This window comes from Leuciscus leuciscus (genome assembly GCF_965113295.1).
Source record: "Leuciscus leuciscus genome assembly, chromosome: 2".
NCBI lineage: Eukaryota > Metazoa > Chordata > Actinopteri > Cypriniformes > Leuciscidae > Leuciscus > Leuciscus leuciscus.
The window spans coordinates 30,265,807-30,290,301 of NC_138726.1; the positions used below are offsets into that span (position 1 = coordinate 30,265,807).

Here is a 24,495-nt window from a genome sequence, read left to right on the forward strand (position 1 = left end):
TTCGGATCTTTACATTTCTAAGAGCACTTTGCGATAATTTATGACTCTTACTACGGCGAAGTCGTTCTTCATGAATATTAATTTGGTCATGCTGTCTTTGCTTTTGTACAACCTGAACCTGTCATGTGCCTAATTAATATTCATGAACCCACTTACAAACGTCTGCTTTTACTGGGAGGACGACAATGTACGTAGTTAATATTAATGAGCTAGGCCTTCGCCGTAGTAGGATAGGTAGTTCGCGGAGCTTCTCGTGTGAGGTCCTCAGGCGCTCAGTGTGCGCCTCCCTTTGTGCATCTACACTCAAGATGGCTCCCGTTTTAGAGAAGAAGCTACTGGGCGCAGCCGGGACAGGCGACACTATGGAAAACAGTAACGAGGATGATGAAGGACAAAACCTCTGGTATGCTCGAACCCTCTAAGTGTCCTGAAGTGCAGCGGTTTGTGCAAGGAGTCCGTTAATTTGACAGTGTTGAAGTGCTGCTTTGTCACCAGCCGGGTGCTGCCCAGTTCAGACGCCGGTCCCGGATGAGCCCAAAACACTTCACATAAACTTACAGCAAAGTCTGGATTTGGCTAGATTAGACCTTTACAGCGGTCTGAATAATAAAGAAAGTATTTTGGGGCGTTAGGACGCAGATTGTCTCGGTTTATATGCTCATGTCATGCTCACTTGTGTATGTTGTGTGCTATTGGCTAGCATTTAAACTCAACGGTTTTCATATTTGTAGTGTTCAAGTCGTTTACTCATGAAGCTTTGCTTGGCTCATTAAATTGAAATGCGGGTGATGATTATTGTCAGGAAACTGGCTGTTAATTTTTGTTTCTGATGGGATCTAACGGTTGATTGACATCCATCTCTTGTGTGAGAGGTTCATTCTTGTAACGGCCTTTTTGTGGATGTTTTGGTAACATTATATTACCTAGTTGCAGGTATCTCCAGACGAAACTAAACATCCAACTACTTTCTACGCTTTAAAGCCCCTGTCTGCTAATGTCATGAATGGCAAGTGATCGGTGGTCATTTGTTTTGTTTTTCAGGTCTTCAATCCTCAGCGAAGTTTCCACACGCTCAAGCTCTAAATTGCCCTCTGGGAAAAATATATTGCTTTTCGGTATGTGACATTTTTTGTTTTGTTTTCTTGAATATTGTTTTCAATAAAAATTCATCTTTTATTAAAAGTGTGTTTATGTTTTGCGTACAATATCGACGTACGCTGCTTCATTTTAATGTGCACATTTCTTTGAATACAATGTATGAATCTTGTAAAGGGATAGCCTAGTTCATCCAAAAATGATAACGTTACTAGTGTAATTTTTCTCGCCGTCACGTTGTTCTTGTTCTGTATGGCTTACTGTTTTTTTTTTTGTTTTTTTTTTTGTAGAAGACAAATTAAGACATTTTAAACAATGCTGGTACTAATCAAACTGTTTTGGTTATTGAATTCCATTGTATGGAACAAAAAAATATCAAAACATATTTTAATGTGTTCTACATAAATAAAGTTATACAGGTTTGAAATGACAAGAGTGAGTGAATAATGACAAAATCCATTTTTTTGGGTGAACTATCTCTTTAACTTTGTCCTAGGCATAAAGCTGAAATAATTGGCTTTGTCTTAACACTTAGGAGTTTACTATTCAGTACACCGATGTGTCATGATTTATGAGTGATATGATTTCTGGTGTTTTAGGGGAGGATGGTTCAGGAAAGACGACACTCATGACAAAACTTCAAGGAGCCGAGCATAGTAAGAAAGGTAGAGGGCTGGAATACTTGTACCTGAACGTCCAGGATGAAGACAGAGAGGGTAAGTGATTTTAAACTGGGTCAAAGAAGGTGATAAAAGAATTAACAAAATAATATGTAAGGATTATGAAGCTTTGGCTGTTTTAATTGCCTGTTTTGTGTTAAAAGGCCGCACTATGAAATTGTATTGTTTTGCAAACAAATAGCATAAAGTCTAGAATGACATGAAAAATATAAATGATAAATATTTTATTTTGGGTACATACTCCGTATGCAGAAAATGCAGTTTATTCAGTTTTTTTTTTTTAAATCTATTTTTACTATAAACTCTTCCAGATTTGACTCGCTGCAGCGTGTGGATCCTGGATGGAGACCTCTACCACAAAGGCTTGCTGAAGTTTGCAGTGACCACTGAGTCGTTGAAGGACAGTCTAGTTGTGTTTGTGGTGGACATGTCACGGCCTTGGACCATCATGGAGTCGTTGCAGAAGTGGGCGAGTGTGCTGCGTGAACACGTGGACAAACTGAAGATGCCACCTGAGGAAATGAGAGAGATGGAGCAGAGGAGTAAGTGCTGTTTTGCTTTATTGCTACTAGGTTGTAGTAGTATTAACACTTTGCTGTTTGTTTGTAGCCTGGGTCATTCAGATTCAAGTGATATTATGGGTGATTATAGCGTGTGCATATAGAATGTTGACATTTATGTCAGTTTTCAAATGTGCCTTTTCTGGTGAGAATCGTTCCTTGTCTTGTATGTTTTGATCATATGTTAATGTTTAGATTGTGACACTGGCTGCTACATTTATATATTGACAGTACAGTCAATGACAGATTGTGCAGAAAGTTGCGGTGCAGTAATAAATACACTAATAAATCCCAGAAGGTGCAGAGGTTGATTTTTGGTTGGTTGTTTTTGATATAGGCCTAGTGAAGAATGTAGCTTAAACATTAAAGGACTTTTTTTTATGTTGAGAATTCATAGGTAATATAGAAAGTCATGTGAATATAAGGCATCATATGCTTTTATTAAAATGATTTTGTTCATTCATAATCAAGTTTTATTTTGAGGGTTATGAGAGCAGGAATGCCTGCACTGTAGGATGGTTAAATGACAGTCTGGATATGAAGCAGTCTTTGTGCTTTAAATTTGCATGACCCATGTTGTCAGACTTTTGCTGTTAGAATCAGAGTGGTCACAAATACTGCCTCACGAGGAAGTGTTAGTAAATGAAATATTTGCTGAGAATCATCATGTTTTCAAAAACCTACATACAGATACACTGCAGTTCAAAAGTTTAAACTTTTGACTGAGCATGCATTTGATGGCTTAAGGTGTTTTGCTTTATGAAAACATCAAGCTGGTACAATAGCGTTTGAGAAGAGTGACTGTGAAGAGAGAGGCAGAGTGCTCAGACATGAAGTGAGAGGCTATTTCTGAGGATGACTGTTTCTGCGTGTGCCCTATAAACAGGGCTGTGACAGCAGAATGGGGAAGTGGCTTGGCAAAGGTATTGTTTTTTAGCTTGCATATGAAATACAAAGCCCAGTGGTTTTACAACACATTTGAATTGGTCGTTTTTGAATCTCTAGCTCTTTTTGTCCCCAACAGTATGACCACGTTATTGTGTGGCTTTCATCCTTCTAATATTTTTTTCTTCATACAGAACATGCTATCTGTTATGATTTAATGTTTTAGCTTACTTTTACAGTTAAAGCATGATTTTAAATGTTTCATGGTGGAAACATCATTCATATCATGCCCATGTTTTACAAATACATTCCCTATTTTAATCTATTATCTTGGCTGAAATAGGATCCATTGAAGTTGTCATTTTGAAATTGGTAAGTGACCCATCCACTGTGTTTCTCAGGTGCGAATTTCTGCTGTCAGAAATTGATTTTATTATACGCTACCAATCTAAAATTTGTGGTCTTTCTTTTTTTTTTTTTTTTTTTGGACACATTAAATTGATCAGAAGTGACAGTAAAGACATTTATAATGTTGCCAAAGAGATCTATTTCAAACAAATGCTGTTCAATTCAACTGTCTATTCATCAAAGATTTCTGAAAAAAGTACCAGGGTTACAATATTTTCAACATTTCACATGTTTTTACTGTGTTTTTTTAATCAAATAAATGCAGCCTTGGTGAGCATAAGAGACTTCTTTCAAAAACATTGCAAAAATCTGTATATTTAATTTTTCAAGTTCACATCACCCCTTATATCTGGATCCAACTCCGCCCCCTGTATCTCGTGTAATGCAGTGAGGTGCTGCTACTGCACAATTGCCAAATGTTGGATGTATTGAATTGGTGTCCAAACACATTAAGCCTCAATCTGCTCTCAGCTTTGTAAAACTGACCCACCCAGAAAAGGGTCCGTTGCTTCCTTAAGGAAGCACAAGCAGCCTCTGCTCACTCCTCACATCTGACCGGATTCAGTGACGTCAGCACTCTAGTGGGAAGGACAGTTCAGCCTCTCTTACAAGGCGTTGCATCATGGTCTGCTCTCTCAGACGTTCCTGACATTCAACTCATTGTTTTAAGCAGGGCATGAGCGCAACACCCAAGCATAACTCAAACCACAGTGCTAAAACATACCGTCTCACAGCTCTTAGTCAGCTAACACATTGACTGAACTTTTTTTTATTTTTTTTTATGTAGAGTGACATCTGGATGTACTTTGGAAATCCTTTTTTTTGTGTTGTTCAAATGTGGCCTTGTAACTGCTTTTCTTTTGACAAAAACAACACTACTTAATAGGTATTTACTTTTTTGTTTTCTGTCATCATGATTTTTTGATGCACTTGTTAGCACTCTGATGGCTTCATGCCTGCAAATGCGCACTGGATGTGTGTATTCTGTTGACCGTCCCCACCCTTGTTTGTGGAACCTGGTCAAAGTCGACAGTAGAAAGTGATTGTAAACTGGTGCTTCTTTTGATTGTGGATATTGCATTAAGTCATATTGATTAAGAAAGTTGCAGATTAAAATCTTTACCACAACTTCAGTGTTGATTGCCTGGTGAAAACAGGCTGAACAAGTTATAAACATTTAAAAAAATTAATTAAAAAAATTCACTATGCCTGAGTTTGTTTAGAGAACTGTGGAGATTACATGAGGCAGTAGAATCAAGGGGTTTATTTAAAAATGTCTGCAGACGCTGCCATGTGATATTGAACTCTTGCCTATTGGCTATTATCATTTAAGATGAATCACTAGACGACTAACGCCGGCTTGCCTTCTGGAAATAATTAAAATTTCCTAATGGACTCTTTGTCCAAAAAGAACACAAGTAGTTTATTGGTTTGCAACAGATTATCTTGAACTCTGGCTCCTGTGGAAACATGTACACACACTTCACATCGCTGGGTGTGGGTAACTGAGTGTGATATAACTAGTAAATAAAGAGATTCATGCGTGATGAATCCAGTTTATACGCTACCGTTCAAAAGTTTATCATCAGTAAGGCTGCATTTATTTAATAAAAAATACAGTAATATTGTGTTATACTATTATAATTTAAAGTAACTATTTTCTTTTTAAATATATATTGCAATGCAAATTCGGTATGCCTGTGATGGCAAAGCGAAATTTTCAGCAGCCATTACTCCAATATTCAGTGTTACATGATGCTTTTATTATTATTATATTTATTTTTTATTATTGTTGTTAAACTGTTGTGCTGCTTAATATTTTTGTGTTTTTTCAGGATTCTTTGAATAGAAAGTTATTTAAAATAAAAACGTTTTGTGATATAAACGTTTTTACTGTCACTGTTGATCATTTGAATATGTCCTTGGCTTGCTGAATACAATGATTAATTTCTTAAACAAAATAAATTGTAGTGACCCCAAACTTTTAAACGGTAGTACCGGTATATGTTAAATCTGCTTTTAGGACTGGCGTGTCGATCTGTTATTCCAGCAGCATGTTCTTCCATTAACAGTACGCTAAAGGAAGTTGTGCAGCTTGCCTGGTTTCTGGGTCATCTGGAGCTGCATTCTTAAGGTTCCTGAGGAAGTTCCTCCCCCTTTCCCTCCCTCCCCACCTCCTCAATCTACCACCAATAAAAGACCATTCCGGCCACCTACTTGCGCACATCACCACCATGCCCTCTTCATATACTCCTGTGTATTTAACATTGTTTTGGGTTGCTGCTCCTGTGTTCTGTAAATGTAGAGCTCAGACAGAGTCTTGAGAATGTGCTGTCAGCTCTGTTCTCATCTGAGCTGCTCTTCTACAGGCATCGGACACTCAAATGTGTCCATAACAAGTCATGATTTCAGGCAGTTTGAGTTACACATAATGAACTGTAAAAAACATGCTACAAATCCTTGCCAATGTTAAGATTTATTTATGTTTTTCTTTTTTTAAATGTAATCTTTTTTGGGGGGGCAGATTGTCTATTTGGGTCTTATGTAACCTGACCGGAATGTCCTAAATCTGTGGATGTTCTATATATTTGTATGGCTTTTTATTGGTTGAGGCTATTTAATCCTTAAAGTGATAGTTCACCCAAAAGTTAAATTTCTGTTCATTTACTAACCCTCGTGTATTTTTAAATTTCGCTTGATTTAATTTTCCATTGAGTTCACACAATCACAGTCTCTCTTGTCCACTTTCAACCACTTCTGTCCTGATTTCTTCGAGGGGAGGGTCTATGGGCTTTTCAGATTTTTCGATCTAATGCACAAAATAAGCTTGTGCAATTTACATATAAATGCGCCCGGTGAAAACAGAAAAACATACAGAGAGCAGCAGCTTTCATTTCTGTTTTGACAGCCGCAAAACCAGACTGTGTGTGTGTGTGTGTGTGTGTGTGTGTGTGTGTGTGTGTGTGTGTGTGTGTGTTAGAAATCAGGAATGGTGCTGTGAGAAAAAATACTTTGATACGTTTTTCCTCTTCAAATCTAACTTGGGTCTTTAGCCGACGGTCTTTTGCGCATCCCATAATGTATTTTGCGGTCAAATGCGTTTTCGACTACCTCTGGAAGTGGTCGAGAATGGAGAAGCTCAAAATGTTTTAGACCCCGTTTACACCTGTATTTACTCGTCCACTTGTGATCCGATCGACCAAAACGCATATTAGTAAACAGGGCCTTATATTATAACTTTTACAGGTCCACTAGAAATGCATTGTTGTGCCATTTAAAAAACTAAAAAGTCAAACTTGATGGAGGTTGATGATGGATGGATAAATTTTGTCGTCATCATCAATCTAATATATTGTTTTAAACCCCATTGTCGTCTTATTGCTAGAAATTTCTCTCTGTATAATCTGTAGCCTTTGCTTGTTTAAATGTTGTCATGTCATGAATTTGTTGTAAAATAATGTTTTAAATTGCAATTTGATGTAAATAGTAACGTGTAATGTGATGCTTCTGTTATTTTCGACTTTATGATGTACCTACTGACACTGTTTACTGTAAATAAATGTTTAAAGGTTTGACCCTGCTTGTGTGTTGCTCTCTTCTCTGCAGTGGTTAAGGCCTTCCAGGAATATGTAGAGCCAGAGGAAGCCACGCCGAGCTCGCCCCAGAGACGAGGGCCAGCAGCTGCGGGAGAAGATGAGAGTGTGCTGCTGCCCCTGGGAGACAACGTCCTCACACACAACCTGGGCATTCCAGTGCTCATAGTTTGCACAAAGGTAGGTGAAAGTGATCAGATCATTTGACCCGTCACGTTGTGTCCAGTGTTTTAACATATCACTCTAATAAATGTAATAAATACTTCAAAATGAATCACATTGTTAAAGCACACTTTTTAATTAAGTTTTGGGAGTATTTGTAACACAATGTTATAGTCTGTGTGTGTGTAAACAGTCATTTTTGGTCGATGTAATTTGTTCTTGCTGAATAAAAGTCAAGACAGGTTCTTTCAAGAAAAAAGAAAAAAAGTCTTACTGACCCCAAACTTTTGAACGATAATGTGCGTCCTGTGAATAAATAGGAATTTGTAGGTACACTGTTTTGGAAATTTGAGTGGATATTTTGAGTTGTTTTGCTCAGTGTTAAGGGAATTTTGCTTCTGATGCATCAAGTGTTTATCCAGATGAAAAGCTCTCTTTATGGAGTCTCAGTAGCCCGCAGGTCCAGAGCTGCAGACTGACCATGCTCCCCTCACATGCTCTCTCAGATCAGAACATGCTCAATGTTCTCTACTATTGTTAGCCTCCCTCCAGCCCTGGGTGCATGCAAGACAACCTGTTTTTAAATGAGAGGGTTTAGGTCTGAGAGTAAAATGTTCGCTCTTTGTTCTCTTCAACGTCAAGAGGCAAAGTGATCAAACTGCCTCACCCTGGAATAGAGGAGAATAGAGCCTGATTGAATTTCAGGACATTTTCTTTCCAATTTACTTGAAAGTAGGGTTGGGTACCGAAACCCGGTTCCAACGTAAACGGTAGTAACGAGACCGAATAAGAACGAAACTTTCGGTGCCTGATTTCGGTGCCGGACTTTTTTTTACCGCCCCCTATAAAACATCTCGCGGCACGAATGTTCCAATAATAAAACATCTCCAGTTAACCAGCAGAGCATTCATTTCGTTCGTTAAATAAGCTATTTGCCGAGATGGTCAGTTAAGCAGCAAGATCGCAGCACATCTCAATTCTCATAAAGATGCTTTCTGTGTTCTCGCGTCCTTCCAAATTCGTTCTTTCAAGGTCGCCTGGCAAGACCAGTCTCAAAGAGAACGCAAGTCTGTTCTTTGCATTCTTGGTTTAGGCCTGTCGCGATAATTAAATAACCGTCTGATCGCGATTATTTGATCTAACCGCGATTGTTTCAGACAACCGCGATTATTGCGCTCTTTTATAGACCTACGGCACAAGGGGGAGTCATGAACCAAAATAAATAGACAAGCAGTCAAGCACTAATTACGTTTTCTAGCAATATATTCAAAGTCATCTGAAGCCATTCCATAGCTTAATGTGAGGGACAGTAGTATATTTACATTGTTAAATTAAAGTTCACAAACTCGTCTGCAGCTGTCAATCATTCCGTTCAGCATTCAAACTCTGCAGCTGTCAATCATTTCCGTTCAGCATTCAAACAGCGCGCGTCGTCCGGTTACGACAGGATACACGGTAAAACTTTCTCCAATGTGACATTGACGTTATAATGCTTGATCTGTAGATAAAGGGCTGTGGATTTGCATAAAATGACTTTATTTTGCTGGAGTTTTTTGCTGTTTCTAAATGACTCGCTCGCTACCGTGTGCCTACACAGCACAAGGACTATGAATTGGCATCAGACGCACAATAACTGGAGTTTAAAACTGTGAAGAAACAAATGATCAATAAACTGTTGGACTGATATACACTAGGATTTGTGCCCTCGACATTTCTTCGCTTTGTGCCGTGAACTTTTAAATGCGCACTTGTGCATCGCTGCGACTCCATGTTGCATTAAGCACATCATTCTGCACCCGCGATGCGCATACGCGCTTTGTTCCGCTCTGTTTTGAAGCGTATCATATTATCATGGTTTGTGCACATTTGTTTTTATTAACATGTTTAGATTTTATTAAATTACTGTGCAGATGTTTTCAAAAATTACTTTTTGCTGCTGATTTATACACTCACTAAGTTTAATAAACAAATTGTCATAGCTATTGAATATAGCCTATTTATTTAATATTTAAAGGTGTTAACTGTAAACTTACACTGCAAAATGATAACTTACAAAGGATTAAATTCATCACAATTATTTAATGAATGAAGCACAAAGCCCTAAAACAGACAATTAATCAGCATAATTGCCAAAGCCCTAACACAGACAATTAATCGTCAAAGCCCTAAAACTGACAATTAATCGGCATAACCGCAATTATTTTTTAGACAATTAATCGTCAGCCAAATTTCATAATCGTGACAGGCCTACTTGGAATTGAGAAACATGTTTTCGTTTTTGGCTCGCGCACACCGCACTGTCTTCACTCGGACGCGTGCTTCAATACGTTGCGGAGACTCTATTTGTTCCGGTGAAATCACGAAATGCGTCTCCCTGTTTGATATACAACCACTGATGAGCATAATCGTTAAAAAAATTTTTTTTTTGAAATGTACGAATGCGGATTAGAACCCAAAACCTCTGACACACTTGACTAAAGTTCAAGTTCAGCTGCCAGTGTCGTGGTGGACATGGAAGTCTAGTATTTTAATGCCAACTGCAAATCTTGCATATCAAGTATTAAGTATATCAAGTATATTTATGAGGCTATACTGTGTGTGTTAAATATTTCTGCTCAGTGTCAGATATTTCTCTCTTTTAAAGTAAAAGTCATAATATGAGAAGACAATTTCTATCTTAAGTGTTTTAGGCTACATCAGTAGCCTATTAAACGGCGCAATTTTTCATTTAATCAGAATCAGAAAATCTTTAAAGATTTAAGTTAATATTGTGTCCAGTACACACACACACACACACACACACACACACACACACACACACACACACACACACATTCTTTTTTTTATAAAGAGCTTTGTGTTTGTGTATGTGTGCTTTCGTTTTCTTAAGTACCGGTTCAAGAACCGTTTAAGCACCGGAACCGTTTAAAAAATACCGAGTAGGTACTGGTATCGTATAAAACCCAACCAATTAGGGCTGTACTGTCCCAGTCGATTAGTCGATTAATTGGTCGATACGTTCTGGTTCGACCAAAATTCTGATTGGTCGATTTTTTGCCGCGTTCATTTCATCAGTTTTGCTGCGTTTATTTCATCAGTTTTGCCGCGCTGAGGCGCGCTCATTTCATCAGGTGGAAAGCACTAACTGCTAATGGGGGTGTTTTCAGAGTACCCTTGTTTCACTTTAACAGTCTGTCTTCAGAACACCCCCCTTGTTTTCACCTTTTTTGGATTAGCCCAACCCAAGAGAGAGCGATAACTATATAAGGTTTGATGCTGAATATTATTTATTTAATTGTGAGAGCGTTTAATAGTCAGTCCTCTTCTAACATGTCAACAACAAAGAAATCGACAGTGTGGCAGCATTTTGTTAAAATTGATAACAGGAAAAAGGTCGAATGCAAAGTTTGCAAGCAACAGTTTTCCACAGCTCGACGACAAACATGACATCATCTAAAGTGGTAAGCTCACTTGTCTGCGTTAGCTTGCCCTGTCAGTTTTGAGTAGGCTATATGAACATATCAGAATTTGCATATTTCAATGTTTTAGTGTGATAACTTTTACTTTTTTTTTCTTTTTTTTGGAGCCTAATAATGCGCAATTGCGCTGTGCTGTTGGTTGTGTTAGTTTTGAGCCTAGGATGCTTTATTTTTCAGTTATGCACTTTATAATAAAGTGCATAACTGCACTTTCGTGCCTTTTGTGTTTATTAAGAGTAAAAGCTTTAAGTTAATAGTCTATTCGTGTCTCAGCTGCGAAGCTGAGCTCATGTTCAGCCTCGCTCGGTGCGAGGACATGCACGGTGAAATGAGTGTCTGACAGTTATAACTTATTATTATAACATATGACAAAAATAATTGTCTAAATTATGTTGCTTATTCCTCAACAGTTCTTGTGATGATATCACTAGTTGACAACATAGTACTGTTTTCGGAAATCATTAGCTGTGATATTGCGCAGGTGCACGTGATGCAACGCTGTCAGAGCCGACAGACTGGAGTGTCAGACTCATTTCAGTGCAAAATAATTAGGTCAAAAACGATTTAATATACTGCAAATAGCCTACTAGTTTTTTATGTTTATTTATAATTAATTTAGGCGGACAACAAGGCTACCAAGTACTGCGCACAGTGCGCATCTAATTAATTTAACTTTTTTTTTCTACCGTAATTTTTAGTCGATTTTAGTCGATTTTTAGTCGAAAATGTCAGGACTTCAGTCGACCAAGATTTTCTTTGGTTGAGTACAGCCCTACAACCAATACCCAACCCTATTTGAAAGCACAAAATTAATTCTAATCAATATGCATTAGCATCATTGACGGCAGCATTTCACTGGCCATCTGCAACACCTATAAGGGGATAGTTCACCCAAAAATGAAAACTGTCATTTACTCACTCTCGTGTTGTTCCAAACCTTTGACTTTTTTTCTTTAAACACAAAAGATATTTTGAAGAATGCTGAGGTCCATACAACATTGGATGCCATTGATGTTCATTGTTTGGAGAAAAAAGTTTTTAAAATGATCTTTTTCAAGATGTCAGGAGTAGGTTTAGCTTCTCTGTTTATAAATTGCATGGCTTCATTGTCACATTTGTAACTTTTTAAAAGTATTATAGACAGGATATGTTTATTATTGAGTGAGAGAGTATGTCCTGTGGTTCAGTAGAAGGTCAGCGGTCTCTGTGACATGCAGAGATGAGTTTGCATTTCCAGTGATGCTCATGGAAGCCTCCTGGATTTTTAAGCAGCCTAGTCGGCACCTCCTCTTCCTGCCCAAAGCGATTATGGCTGGCAATCGGCCACAACCTGAGTCATTCACAAATATGGCTGCTGCTTCGTAATGAGTCCCATTGCGCATGTGTGTGCTTGTCTGCTATTTTTAGGATGGGATGTCTGTGTTACACCCCGTGGCTCAAAAGGGACGCAACAAAAATTGGGACACCCGAGAAAGCCAAACTGTTAAAGCAAGTTGTTTATTAACAAAAGAAAAAAACTATCCAAAAACTGTGTAATCCATCCAACGCTGGGGAAAACCCCATTAAAGACACAGGTCGTCACAGTCTGTCTTTTGAAAACAAACAGTATTTTAGAGCTTCAGTACATTTAAAAAGGGATGATTCACTCAAAAATGATAATTTCACAATTGTTGTTCAGGTCAAGTATGATGTTTTACTGCACCTAAGACACCCCCTCGAATGATTCATCTCTGTCTCTATCTTTTAGTGTGATGCAGTCAGTGTACTGGAGAAGGAGCACGACTACAAGGAGGAGCATTTTGACTTCATTCAGTCTCACATCCGGCGGTTCTGTCTACAGTGTATCCTATACAAAATCAGTCTCAATATATTTGCCTTTGTAATATTACTCTTTCCCTATACAGTACACTGTAAAAAATCCATGTACATTTTCAGCAAAAAACTGGCAGATGTGGTTGCCAGAAATTCATCGTAATATTTCAGGTATTACTGTGTGGTATATTGGTCCTGTACATTTTCCAACTTCTAGTTGTATATTTCGTCAAGTTATTTAATGTTAGTATGCCAATCTACTTGAAGTACCAAATACTATGTCTGGGCACCGTGGGCGGTAAATCAAGTTTGTACGATATATTTGTTTTTTTTTATAAAGATTTTGAAGGAGGCAATAACGTTCACACATATATATATATATATATATATAATACACACATCAGATATTTGTCTTGAACATGAGACGCTTTATTTTAAGGCCTTTTAAAACAACTCGTAAGATATACAGTAGTTAAAGTGATAGTTCACCCAAAAAAATTTATTCTGTCATCATTTACTCTGTATGAGTTTCTTTCATATGCTGAACACAAAAGAAGATATTTTGAAGAATATGGGTAACCAGACAGTTGACGGGCACCATTGATTGCCATAGTATGGAAAAAGATAATGTGGCTACAGTCAACTGTTTGGTTACCAGCATTCTTCAACATAATCTTTTGTGTTCAACATATGAAAGCAACTACATTTTGCTAAAATATTTGTTGTTGGACAATGTGCCATATATAGAATTTTAAACCTACAAGTAAGTGTATTTTTATGATAGCAGTAACTGCAAAGTGACTATTGTAATGGGGTAATGAAATAGCCTAATTAGTTTGTGCTTTTGTTATTATTTTTAGTTTAGTGAAATTAACTTTTTCTTTAAAACTCATTATTTTAACAGTTTTTGATTTTTTTTAGAATGTAATGTAATATTAACCCTTTTTTTTTTTTTGCACATATAGCATAGCCTACATGGTTACATTCACAATATTTGTCTTCATAGCCTTCAGTATGAACATTGTTTGTAAGACAACATTGGACAGTATGTGAAATAACATTTTATTTTAAATACTGTTAATACAGTTGTTTTTTTGTTTTTTTTAAATAGAAAAAAGTAGAAGACATCTAGATATGAAGAGTTCAGATGCAAAAGCCTCTAAGTGCCATCTGAAATTTTCTTCTAGAATGATAATTTTTATCAAGCTTGTATGTTTATGTTCAGTTATTTCACTTTAATGGCAATGAAAATGACCTATTAATTGTCATTAAAGTGAAATTACTGAACTTCAACATACAAGCTTGAAAAAAATGCAAATTTTAGAAGAAAATTTCAGATGGCACTTACAGGCTTTTGCATCTGAAGTCTTCATATATATCGTATACCATTCAGCCAAAAAATACCAAGATATGTTTTTATTTTATATTTTTCATATCACCCAGCCTTACCAAAATCTGCTCTTTACCATAAAATGTACCGATAACCACCATAATAATTCAGGTGGTAAAACTGAAAGCTACATGATGATGAGTGAGTTTTTTTTCAATGGTGACCTGTCCATAAAACGTGGCCACTGCTCATTTATAGACATTAACTCAAAAACAGAATGTAACACAATACTGCCCTAATGTTCTTTACTGATAACAATGAGAAGAAACCAAACTATTTACATAAAATATAATATGTGATGTATAATGCAGGTACTTCTGGGAATATTCCTTTAAAAAAAAAAAAATGGAGTACTCATCCTTAATCAAGTCTCACAGATGGAGCTGGCTTGATTTACACTTCGGTCAAAGAGGAGAAGAACATAGACCTTCTCTACAAATACATGGTGCACAAAATATACGAGTTCCAGTTTACAACGCCTGCCTTAGTGGTTGAGAAGGACACTGTGTTCATGTGAGATTGCTGAAATCCCCTAAAAACATTGCATTTATCTTTTTATTATCTTATTTATCTTTTTATGCAAGAAAACCATGTCTAATTCAATTTGGTGCATGTCCGTCAAACTGGTTTCTATTAAAACAATTTTAAATCTCTGCATAGTCCATCCGGATGGGACAATGACAAGAAAATTGCCATCCTGCATGAAAACTTCACAACAGTTCGACCTGAAGATCCCTTTGAGGACTTTATAACGAAACCTCCTGTACGAAAGGTGAGGAGAGAAAAAACCTAGGAATGAGAATTTGACCTTAATTTGTTCTGCTTGTGTAAAATTTGCCTTTTTGTCTCCTTTTTTGTCTCTCAAGTTGGTGCATGACAAGGAAATTAGTGCGGAGGATGAGCAGGTCTTCCTCATGAAACAGCAGGTAGGAGAACAGACTTCAGTTTTAAGTTCAGGTTTTCTTCATTCAGTGCTGAAGTTACATATTAGAAAAGCAGCCAGTACATACCTCCACCAATCAAATGATCAGTTCTCTGACGTCAACATGCATTTCTCACAGTGCCCTCCTGCTGTCTCTCATTAGTTTGATTACAGTAAAACCCATTTGACTCTTCAATGTTTTCATTTGCTGACAGCTGTGCAGGATACTGTTTAATTACACAATATTTGGTCATTTTAAAACAATTCATTTCTAATGGACATTGTACACCAGCTTCTTACATATTTCTTGCATATTGTCAGCAGCCATATCACCCTGTAGCCCAAGACTGGTTGCCCACTGAAGCTAAGCAGGGCTGAGCCTGGTTAGTACCTGGATGGGAGACCTCCTGAGAAAACCAGGTTGCTGCTGGAAGAGGTGTTAGTGAGGCCAGTAGGGGGCGCTCACCCTGTGGTCTGTGTGGGTCCTAACGCCCCAGTATAGTGATGGGGACACTATACTGTCAAAGAGCACCGTCCTTCGGATGAGACGTTAAACCGAGGTCCTGACTCTCTGTGGTCATTAAAAATCCCAGGATGTCTTTCGAAAGAGTAGGGGTGTAACCCCGGCATCCTGGCCAAATTTGCCCTGTGGCCTCTGTCCATCATGGCCTCCTAATCATCCTCATATACTGATTGGCTTCATCACTGTCTCCTCTCCACCAGTAAGCTGGTGTGTGGTGGGCGTTCTGGCGCAATATGGCTGCCGTCGCATCATCCAAGTGGATGCTGCACATTGGTGGTGGTTGAGGAGATTCCCCCTTCCATGTAAAGCGATTTGAGTGCCGAGAAAAACGCTATATAAATGTAATGAATTATTATATTGGCACATTCTCTGGATGTTCACTGTGGGTCTTGTCAAATATTTGAATCAATTGTGAACAGTGTTTATGTGAGAGGTTTTTATTGAGAATGATCTTTAACCCTTAAATGCATGAATGTTTCACCAATCATTAATACATATTCGAGTATTTAGCGACCTAACATGGATGGATCTCTACCTATCTCGATAATATAAAACTCTCCGGATATTATAGTAACAATTACAGAAGAATCAAAGAAAACATATTTTGTTGCATTTTGGATCTTGGAAGGGTTCAGTTTGAGCAGAAGTTTTATACCATCATCACTGTCTTCGTCAGAGCTCATTTCCCAGTACATTCAGCATCTGGCTCATATTCACAATCTCAAACATATTCTCAAAACTATCATTTTCAACATCTTCAAAATCAATATTTTGATCTCTGACAGCTTCTTCACCAGATCCACCATCAAGTGACAGTGACTCTAATATTTGACTGTGTTCAGTAGTTGCTCTGCAGTAAATCGCTGAGCCATTTCAAGTTTTGCTGATGATTCTTCCTATTCTTTTGTTTTCTGCCTGCGGTAACTATGAGTGACACCTCATCATTGTGTATCAGACATTGCCATCTTGTTGAATAAAGGTGTATTGCACTTATTCAGTCATCAGATTAAATGATTGTTGTGCAGATAAAATGCACTGTTACAGTGACCATATACAATTTTTACAAAACATTTATGTGAAAACAGTTATTTATAAAAAATGTTATGTTTTTATTGTTATATTGTTTATAATGAATTGATTGAGGAATACTAAGAAGGTTGTTGTCTAACTTTGAAAAATTAATGAGGAGGAGGGTAGTGAATGACGTCCCGGGTCACTCAAGACCAGAGCTATCCGTTTAAGGGTTAACAATATTAAGCTGCATGTAAACACGGTCACCGCTGTTAAGCGGCTCCTTTTGATTGCACCGAGGACATTCTTTTATTTGTCTTTGATATGAAAAGATCACTGTCTGTGACATGGAATACAAACAAAGTGTTGTGTATCAGCTAGATAACTGTCGTTGTATAATACAGTCTTGTGTTAAATTACATCATAGTGTCAGTTATAATTTAAAAAGTAGTCTACCATTCAAAAGTTTGACATCGGTAAGAAAAGTCTATTATGCTCACCAAGGCATATTTATTTGAAAATGTCTTTATCAATGTCTATCAGTTTTGATCAATTTAACGCATACTTGCTGAAAACAAGTACTAATTCTTTGGAGAAAAAAAAACATCTTACTGACCCCAAATGTTTGAACAGTAGCATATGTATTTCAAAATAACGATTAAAGCTTTTTATTAAGGTTTTACATCTCTCTTGTCTTCTCTTACTTTATTACAGTCATTGTTATCTAAGCAGCCGGCCACACCCACAAGAGGAACAGTAAGTGTGACTTCAGACCACACACTCACCTCACACACTTAAGTGTGACACTGTTATGCTGCTTTGAGGATTTTGTGAGATAATATTTTGACACTTATGCTTTAGAATTTTACAAAAGCTATACCGAATCCTTTTGTTGGTTTAAATTGCATTTTAGATTCCTCTTTAGTGATTCGTGTATTGAGAGATCTAAATCTCCTGAATTGCTTTTGCATTTTCCTGATTCCTGTTTTTTGTTTGTGTTGTGTGTGTAGGAGTCTCCTGTCCGGACTTCATCTGGTTCACCCCGGCCAACAGGCCGTACAGGGCCTACAAATGTGGCTAGTGTCTCACCCATGACCGCAGTGAAGAAACCAGACCCCAACATGAAAGGTAATATATCTTGATGCAGAACCTAAATGAAGCTTTGTGATCTCATGGCTCTCTGTTCATCAGTGCGGCACAAATAACACATGATTGTGCAGTCAAGCACTTTAGCAGTCAAGTCTAAATATGAGCACTTTGTTCTCTTTCTCTCTTTCTTTCTCTCTCTCCCACACTCATCTCATTTTGCTGGATCATCCCTCTGCCTCTGTCTTGCAGTGTTCTTCTAACCTCTTTAAAACACTGCCCTCCTGAGGAGACCATTGGAATAATTCCCTAAACACTCTATTTCTGCTGGTTCCAGTTGGTGTGGGAAAAATTTAATGTTCACATCATTAAGCTCAGCTGGAAAGCATCTCACATACCAGCAGAAATAGATTCAAGTCGCTTTAATTAAATCAACTTTAATTGATTCTTAAACCTTCCCGCCCTGTAGGGTATCAGGTATCATATTTCACATTTTTGACATTTTTTCACCATCTTTCAGTTAATAGCCAGCTTTTGAGCATTGTAGTTAGTGCCATTGAAGCCAAGGAACCATAGCCCTTTCAGTGTTATAATGGTGGTAATTGTAGTTCTGGATGTGCTTTTCAGTAGCTCAGTGTAAATGAATTGGGCCTCCCCATTGTCACTTGAGGTCATGATATTTAATTTGTGTGTTTATAGGAGCAGCAGCAAATGAGGGAGTGCTGGCCAACTTCTTCAACAGTCTGCTAAGTAAAAAGACAGGTGCGCCGGGCAGTCCTGGGTCACCAGGGACAGGAGCAGGAGCGGCTGTACAAGGTTCTGCCAAGAAAACAGGTAAATTCTTCCTTTGCCAGCCTCAAGTCTAGGAACAGGTGAATCTCACAAAGTACTGCTATGTATGGGTCATATCTTAGCCCAAAGTCTTGATTTTTATAACTAGATTACTGGTTTGCATTAACGAGAGTATTGTTATTATTATTATTATTATTTTTGGGAAATGTTTATTTTTGAAAATATTGTAAATATGTACATAATTGTCTCAAAATTGGCTTCAGTTTCTTAATGCAAAACACAAGTCGTCCCAAGACATTTGTCTGAATTACATGAAATCGGGTATGCACCATCTCAAGATACTCCTGTAAAAAGTTATCAAAATTAATGTAATTATTGCTGAGCAATAGATTGATATATTTGAGTGTAGCCCATAGTGACTGATTGGCCTGTATCTTTTGAATGCAATGTCTCAAGTCTCAAAAACTTGGCAAACATGGAAAACACGACATTCTGAAGATGTTTTTGTCCCCCTTTTGATTTTGGGTTGAATTCTGACTTGTACAATCCTTCATGAGGTTCACCTGGTCACCTTCTGTCATAATGTTCTTTTGTTCCCTCTGGACAATGCTGTTTTTTTGGAGTTTTACCCTTAGAGCCAGAGAGAGTAACCAGAAGGAATGGGCTGAAAAGCCTGTGTGAGTGACGCCACCATGGATGGTGATATCCCATACTCGCTGGTTTTCATACTTAGAATGATGTCAAATTCATACCAACTGCACTTTTCATTTCATTGATATTTTGTTACAGTTAGAGGTCGACCGATAGTGGATTTTACCGATAACGATAACTAGGTTGGCCTGCGCTGGGCAATAACAGATTAATCAGCCGATAGCTTTTTAAAATGAATACTGGATGAAAAGAAACATGACACATAAAATAGTGCTGAACTTTATTATAAAAAAAAAAAAAAATAGTACTGAACCATGAAAATGTACTATACTAAATATAAAAAATATTAATATATACATTTATATATAATATATTTTATTTATAAAAACAAACAGTCATGCTTATAGAACATGGCCATCTTTAAATAACGCCATTGCATTGAAATTAGACGCATATGTATATTGTATGTATACTCTCACACTTTATTTGCCTCTATTTTAGAACACTTGATTATCTAATCAAAATAGCTCAATATGTTACAGTGACAAGTTACAGAAATCAAATAAGTTTCTGATTTGTTTGCATGTTTCTGTCGGCTACATGAACATATTCGTTTGTTTTCTCATGTCACTAGCTTTATATATGCAACTTCGCTACATAACGAATGCATAAAAGTGACCAGCTGGATATAAACTAATGCAAATAGGTGGCAACAATCGTGCCATTAAACATTTGGGCCAGACTTGCGTGTATTTTTGTCACATTGTTTTAACTGCTTGAGGTACTACTAATGTTAGCATCATCCCAGCCTCGACGGCAAACATACTGCTGTTCTCCACTAATGCAGCATCAAGTCAACAAATTACTTTATAATGATATAAAAACATGTACTGTATAAATACCATTTTGTCTGTTTTAAATCTGCATCTGAAGTGTGCCGCTCTGCCTCAGCGCAGCCTCACGTGTCAAAACAAACTCCATGAGGCGTCAATGATAGTTTTTATTTCGCCTCTAGAGGCCGCTCTCTTACTGTGTAACGACAGCCAACTCTTCTAGCAACGTACACAACCCAGAAAAACGATCTGTATGTATTTTTTGCCGATTGTTCAGCTATCAGCAAATCCGATCAATCGGTCGACCTCTAGTTACAGTGATTTACATGAAGTTCTAATATATTAACACTTTTCTGTTCTTTACCTGCCGTTTTGGCCCCAGCATGTAAATGAAATTGTGCTTTGATAAAGAACCCCTTCTTTTTTTTTTTTTATCCCTTTTCATGTCTTTCTTAGTAAGTTTGCATTTGTGTAGCCGCACAGCATGCTCTTTTTGAATGCATATCAGCATGCAGCACTCATCCACCGAACTGGTTCCCACATAACCAACCCATGTTATATTTATATACAACACAGAAACTACAGGAGATTACTCTGTTTTTTTTCTCTCTCTTTTTTTCCAAGGGCAGAAGCCGGGTTTGACTGACGTCCAGGCGGAACTGGACCGATTGACTCGAAACCCCGACTCAATGGTAACGGCCAACAACACCCCAGCGACAGAGAACGAGGCATGAGCGCGTCAACAGCATTGTCCACTCTGGAAATCAACATGTAATGACATAAAGGAGAAAAAAAAAATGCTATTCATGACCAAAATTCCCCCCCACCTTGTGTGTCAATCAGCAAACAGACCGAATGTGTTGGGATTCTCTCAGATATATAGGCTCTGATGTTATGGGGGAAAGAGAGGTAGATATTTGAAAAGATGCAACTGCTTTTCTTTGTTTTCATTTCCAGACCCCTTTCTATGTTTGTTTGTTTGTTTATTTGTGGTGATTAATTTTTGGTGTGGCATGGCAGGTCAGGTAATGGGTGCTCTCTCCTTGAGGCGGCAGTCAAACCTTTAAAGTGTGGGGCCTTGCTTAGCTTAGGACACCTTTAACCGCACCCATTCCCCTCCTCCTGACAAGAGCAGATCGCACTGCTGCATTCAACGCGCAGTCGCTTCCAGTGTTGAGATCTGCTACAACTACTGCTAAAAGCCTAAACATATTCATCGAAAACAAGTACTTGCAAAAAGTATATAGTGTGTACAAACATATTTGCATTTATGCTGATGTATTTATAAAGAAGCAAGCAAATCAAGCTGTTATTTTCTCTCTGTGTTTTATCAGTGAGACGTTAAGCTTCACTTAACACGGTTAACATCACTGATGTCATGACACTAATGACAAATACCCATTGGCCTTCAGCATACAGGAGTGGCAGACATTGCCACAACACCTCTGAATTATGTAAATATGTGCTAAATATTTGCTACACAAGCTTTGATTTGATTTTTGTATTAAATTGAGTTATTTTAACAATTTATGGAGAACTATTTCAGATGAAACAAGCATTGATGAGTATCAGGCTGAGCTTTTTCTTTTGGCTATGGTTGTTTTTGGAGGAGAGGGGCAGGGCAGCATATTTCCTAGTATAACTCCCAAGTGCCTGTGTCATAGTGGAGGTGCTTGTCTCCAAAAGAGGAATTGCACTGTAGCATCAACAGTCAATGGTTATTTTCTCAATTTATTTTTTGGTCCAGCTTCATGTAATTTATTTTTTTTGTCAGTGGTCATTGCTTTTTTTTGTTGTTGCTAAAATTACACATTTTGCCTACTTCAGTGGCCTAGTTTCTTCTCTTTTTTTTTTTTTTTTGCTGCCATAGAGAGCTTGCCTTTCTTTTCTTGAATGTCACTATCAACATAAAATGTGTTTAGCATCTTGACGGGACATTTCGTCCCACCCTCAAGTTTGATATCGTGGCTTAAACCACTAGCACCATTCTCATGTGGCCAAGCAACCGACTGTACGTCATGTCTTTTGTCAGTCCTTACAAATGAGATATCAGATTTGTTTGTTAGCAGTTTATTTTATTTTATATATATATATTTATATATATATATAACTTGAGGACTGATTAATGTTGAACATTCCCGGTTTCTGCGCAGTGTAGGTGTCTCTGTAAGCGATCGACGCATGTTTGTTTTGTGTGCCCTGCCTCAGTGCCCACTGGAAGTGATGACTTTGCCTTCAGTGTAGCATTCACTGTTGTCACTCCACATGCTCTGTCTCTTCACTCAGGGTAGGTTTGAGTCCATATAACAGCCTCGTCCGTCTTCATAGTCAGTTTCTCAACATTTTCTTCCACTACTGATGCTGTATTGTATTGAATTCCTTGTTTCAAGCAAACTGTTTTCGGTTTTTCTTTTTTGGCCATTGAACATGTAACAAGTTTAGTTGGTTTAGCTCGACAAATCATCCACAGGCATGATGTAATGGTTTTCTTAAGGTTTTTAACCTTGCTGTTGTGGAGAAACTGTAAATGGAGCAGCTAAAAGTGGCTTTTAAATGATCATTACATTTTCAGATAAAAAAGGAAAACGCAGAGAATTGGAATCTGGAACCAAAGATGTAGAATCCACATGTAATGTCTATGTCGAGTAGCTGCCCTGAATTTCTCCCAGGTGGCCGTTCTTGGCCGAGCCTGGAGAAGCCATCATTCCAAAACGGATCCTCTGTTTACTGTGGTGGTCTGTGTTCAATGTCCGACATATATATATATTTTTCACTTAAGTTAGAAGTCTTTGTCCTTTCTTTTTAAGCTCTTCAAGGGAATAGACCACAAGACATATTGAGTTTACTGTTGTTTTCCATGAACTTGTGTTAGAAATATGAAAAGAAAAATCTCATACCAAACTAGAGATAAGGAACTCGAATGAAATTTACATTTATTCTGCTTAATATTGCTTAACGGTTTCCATTTATTATGGGCAGGGCTATAAAGCATTTGCTGATATTCAAGCACAACATTAAGTCTGGACTGTATACCTCTTGTTTTAGCGGTTAAGGTTTTACATCTATACAGACTGTGTGAGAATTTCTTGGGCTGTCACTAATGAAGCCTCCGATCACATATAACATTCTACCTGCTTTTAAAAGTGCTCATAACCTTAAATGCACTTAAGATGCACTTAAGTATTTCATTTCATTCTGCATTCGCTGTGTGACTGAAATCTCACTGTGTGTACTGAAGTATCACTGACACATTCCTGTGAACATGGCTCTTTTTATTCCACCGAAAGACGTGATGTTGTAACCGTTTTACTGGAAGCGAAGAACTGTTATTAATTCGTCTTAGTTCAATTTTTAAAAACCAACACATTGTTCGCATTTAAACATTTCATTGTTTTTCCTTCACAAATTTAGCTGGTTACTGATTTTAATAGTAGCTTGGTGCAAATACAAACAACTTAAAGGACTAAGAAATTGAAGAACTAACAAGCTGCTCCTGAGATGCCTGAAGTACTTGAAAAAGCTTCCTAACTCAGAACCCATCTGTTTTCCCAAAGGAGACACACAATGGATAAAAGATCTAAGGGTGGCCACCAAAAGAAACAAGTTTACTTGGCTTCAGCTTCATTGATTTCTTTCCCTCGGTTGGGGATGATTGCAATTATATAATGAACAGCACATTTTGTATGTATTTCATTCAGACTAGGATGGAAGTTGACCGCTTTGTTCTGTATAATCCTTCTAATATGCACTTACCCCTGTAAGTAAGAAAATGTTGAGAAAATATTCTGGCTTCCAAAATTTTCTATACAGGAATTGAAAGACCTTTCTATTCACACAAAGGACTGTTTGTGTGCTATACCGTAAAGTGAGTCTGATTGTATGGCTTTAACTTGATGCAGTATGTGGCCATGTTAAATCTTGCTTTTAATGCAAACAAGATAAGGAAATGTCTTTTTTTTTCAGTCCTGGCTTAAATAAAATACAAATCCAGACTACAACTATCTTGTGATTTTTGTTTGTCATTTCATTTCATTTCAGAAGATGCACACTATTACAGTACTGATTAAAACCTACAAATATTTAATGTTTTGTTTGCCATTACGTCTATTGAGACTTAAACCGTTTCAAATGATCAGAGACATCCGTTATCAGATGGTTTGGGAACCAAACCAGTAGAGTGCAGTGCTGTTCTCCCAATATCTATCCATTGTTTGGTGTCATATTTGATGAAAATGTGTGCATGCATACATTTCCGAAATATAATCTTAAGGCTAAACACGTTCTATGTAAAAGTTCATAAAGTCATCGCCTATAACAAACTTTTAAATATATAAAATGTTACATGAATCTATATTTTTAACTCTGTGAGTGTGTGTATTCTAAGTATACGGTTATTGTCAGCATTTTTGGTTAAATCAATCTACAAATGAATTACTACAAGCTGGTAGAAAGTATTTTTAACATCAGAAAAAGTACCAACATTGCTGTCTAGGAAGGCTGCATACTAGTGTTTAAAAAACATGCACAATGTGGCAAGCTGATTTAACATTTATTTAACTAGCTAGTTTTTAGTTGTTGTTACAGGTGTGCCTACAATTGTTTTTTAATTAGTA

The 24,495-nt window shown here is 37.5% G+C and overlaps 1 protein-coding gene across 2 annotated transcripts; it reads left to right on the top strand.

Moving 5' to 3' along the window:
• Positions 1-256: 256 nt before the first annotated feature.
• Positions 257-23,880, top strand: dync1li2 (dynein, cytoplasmic 1, light intermediate chain 2). Of its 2 annotated transcripts, none has more exons than XM_082148676.1 (13): positions 257-403; positions 1,042-1,115; positions 1,695-1,811; positions 2,087-2,317; positions 7,235-7,401; positions 12,610-12,703; positions 14,442-14,577; positions 14,725-14,836; positions 14,931-14,990; positions 17,235-17,276; positions 17,531-17,648; positions 18,306-18,440; positions 20,507-23,880. In XM_082148676.1, the coding sequence occupies exons 1-13, from the start codon at positions 309-311 to the stop codon at positions 20,614-20,616; spliced, it is 1,491 nt and encodes a 496-aa protein (XP_082004802.1). In that variant the 5' UTR covers positions 257-308; the 3' UTR covers positions 20,617-23,880. The 2 variants fall into 2 exon arrangements, with proteins under 2 accessions (XP_082004802.1, XP_082004803.1); XM_082148677.1 differs by having other exon boundaries at positions 20,512-23,880.
• Positions 23,881-24,495: the final 615 nt, after the last annotated feature.

Bases quoted from the DNA above. Each gene is read 5' to 3' on its own strand.
- dync1li2 (XM_082148676.1), top strand. From the start codon at position 309: ATGGCTCCCGTTTTAGAGAAGAAGCTACTGGGCGCAGCCGGGACAGGC. The intron at 404-1,041 runs GTATGCTCGAAC...TTTGTTTTTCAG, and splicing joins GATGAAGGACAAAACCTCTG to GTCTTCAATCCTCAGCGAAG. The intron at 17,277-17,530 runs GTAAGTGTGACT...TTGTGTGTGTAG, and splicing joins CCACACCCACAAGAGGAACA to GAGTCTCCTGTCCGGACTTC.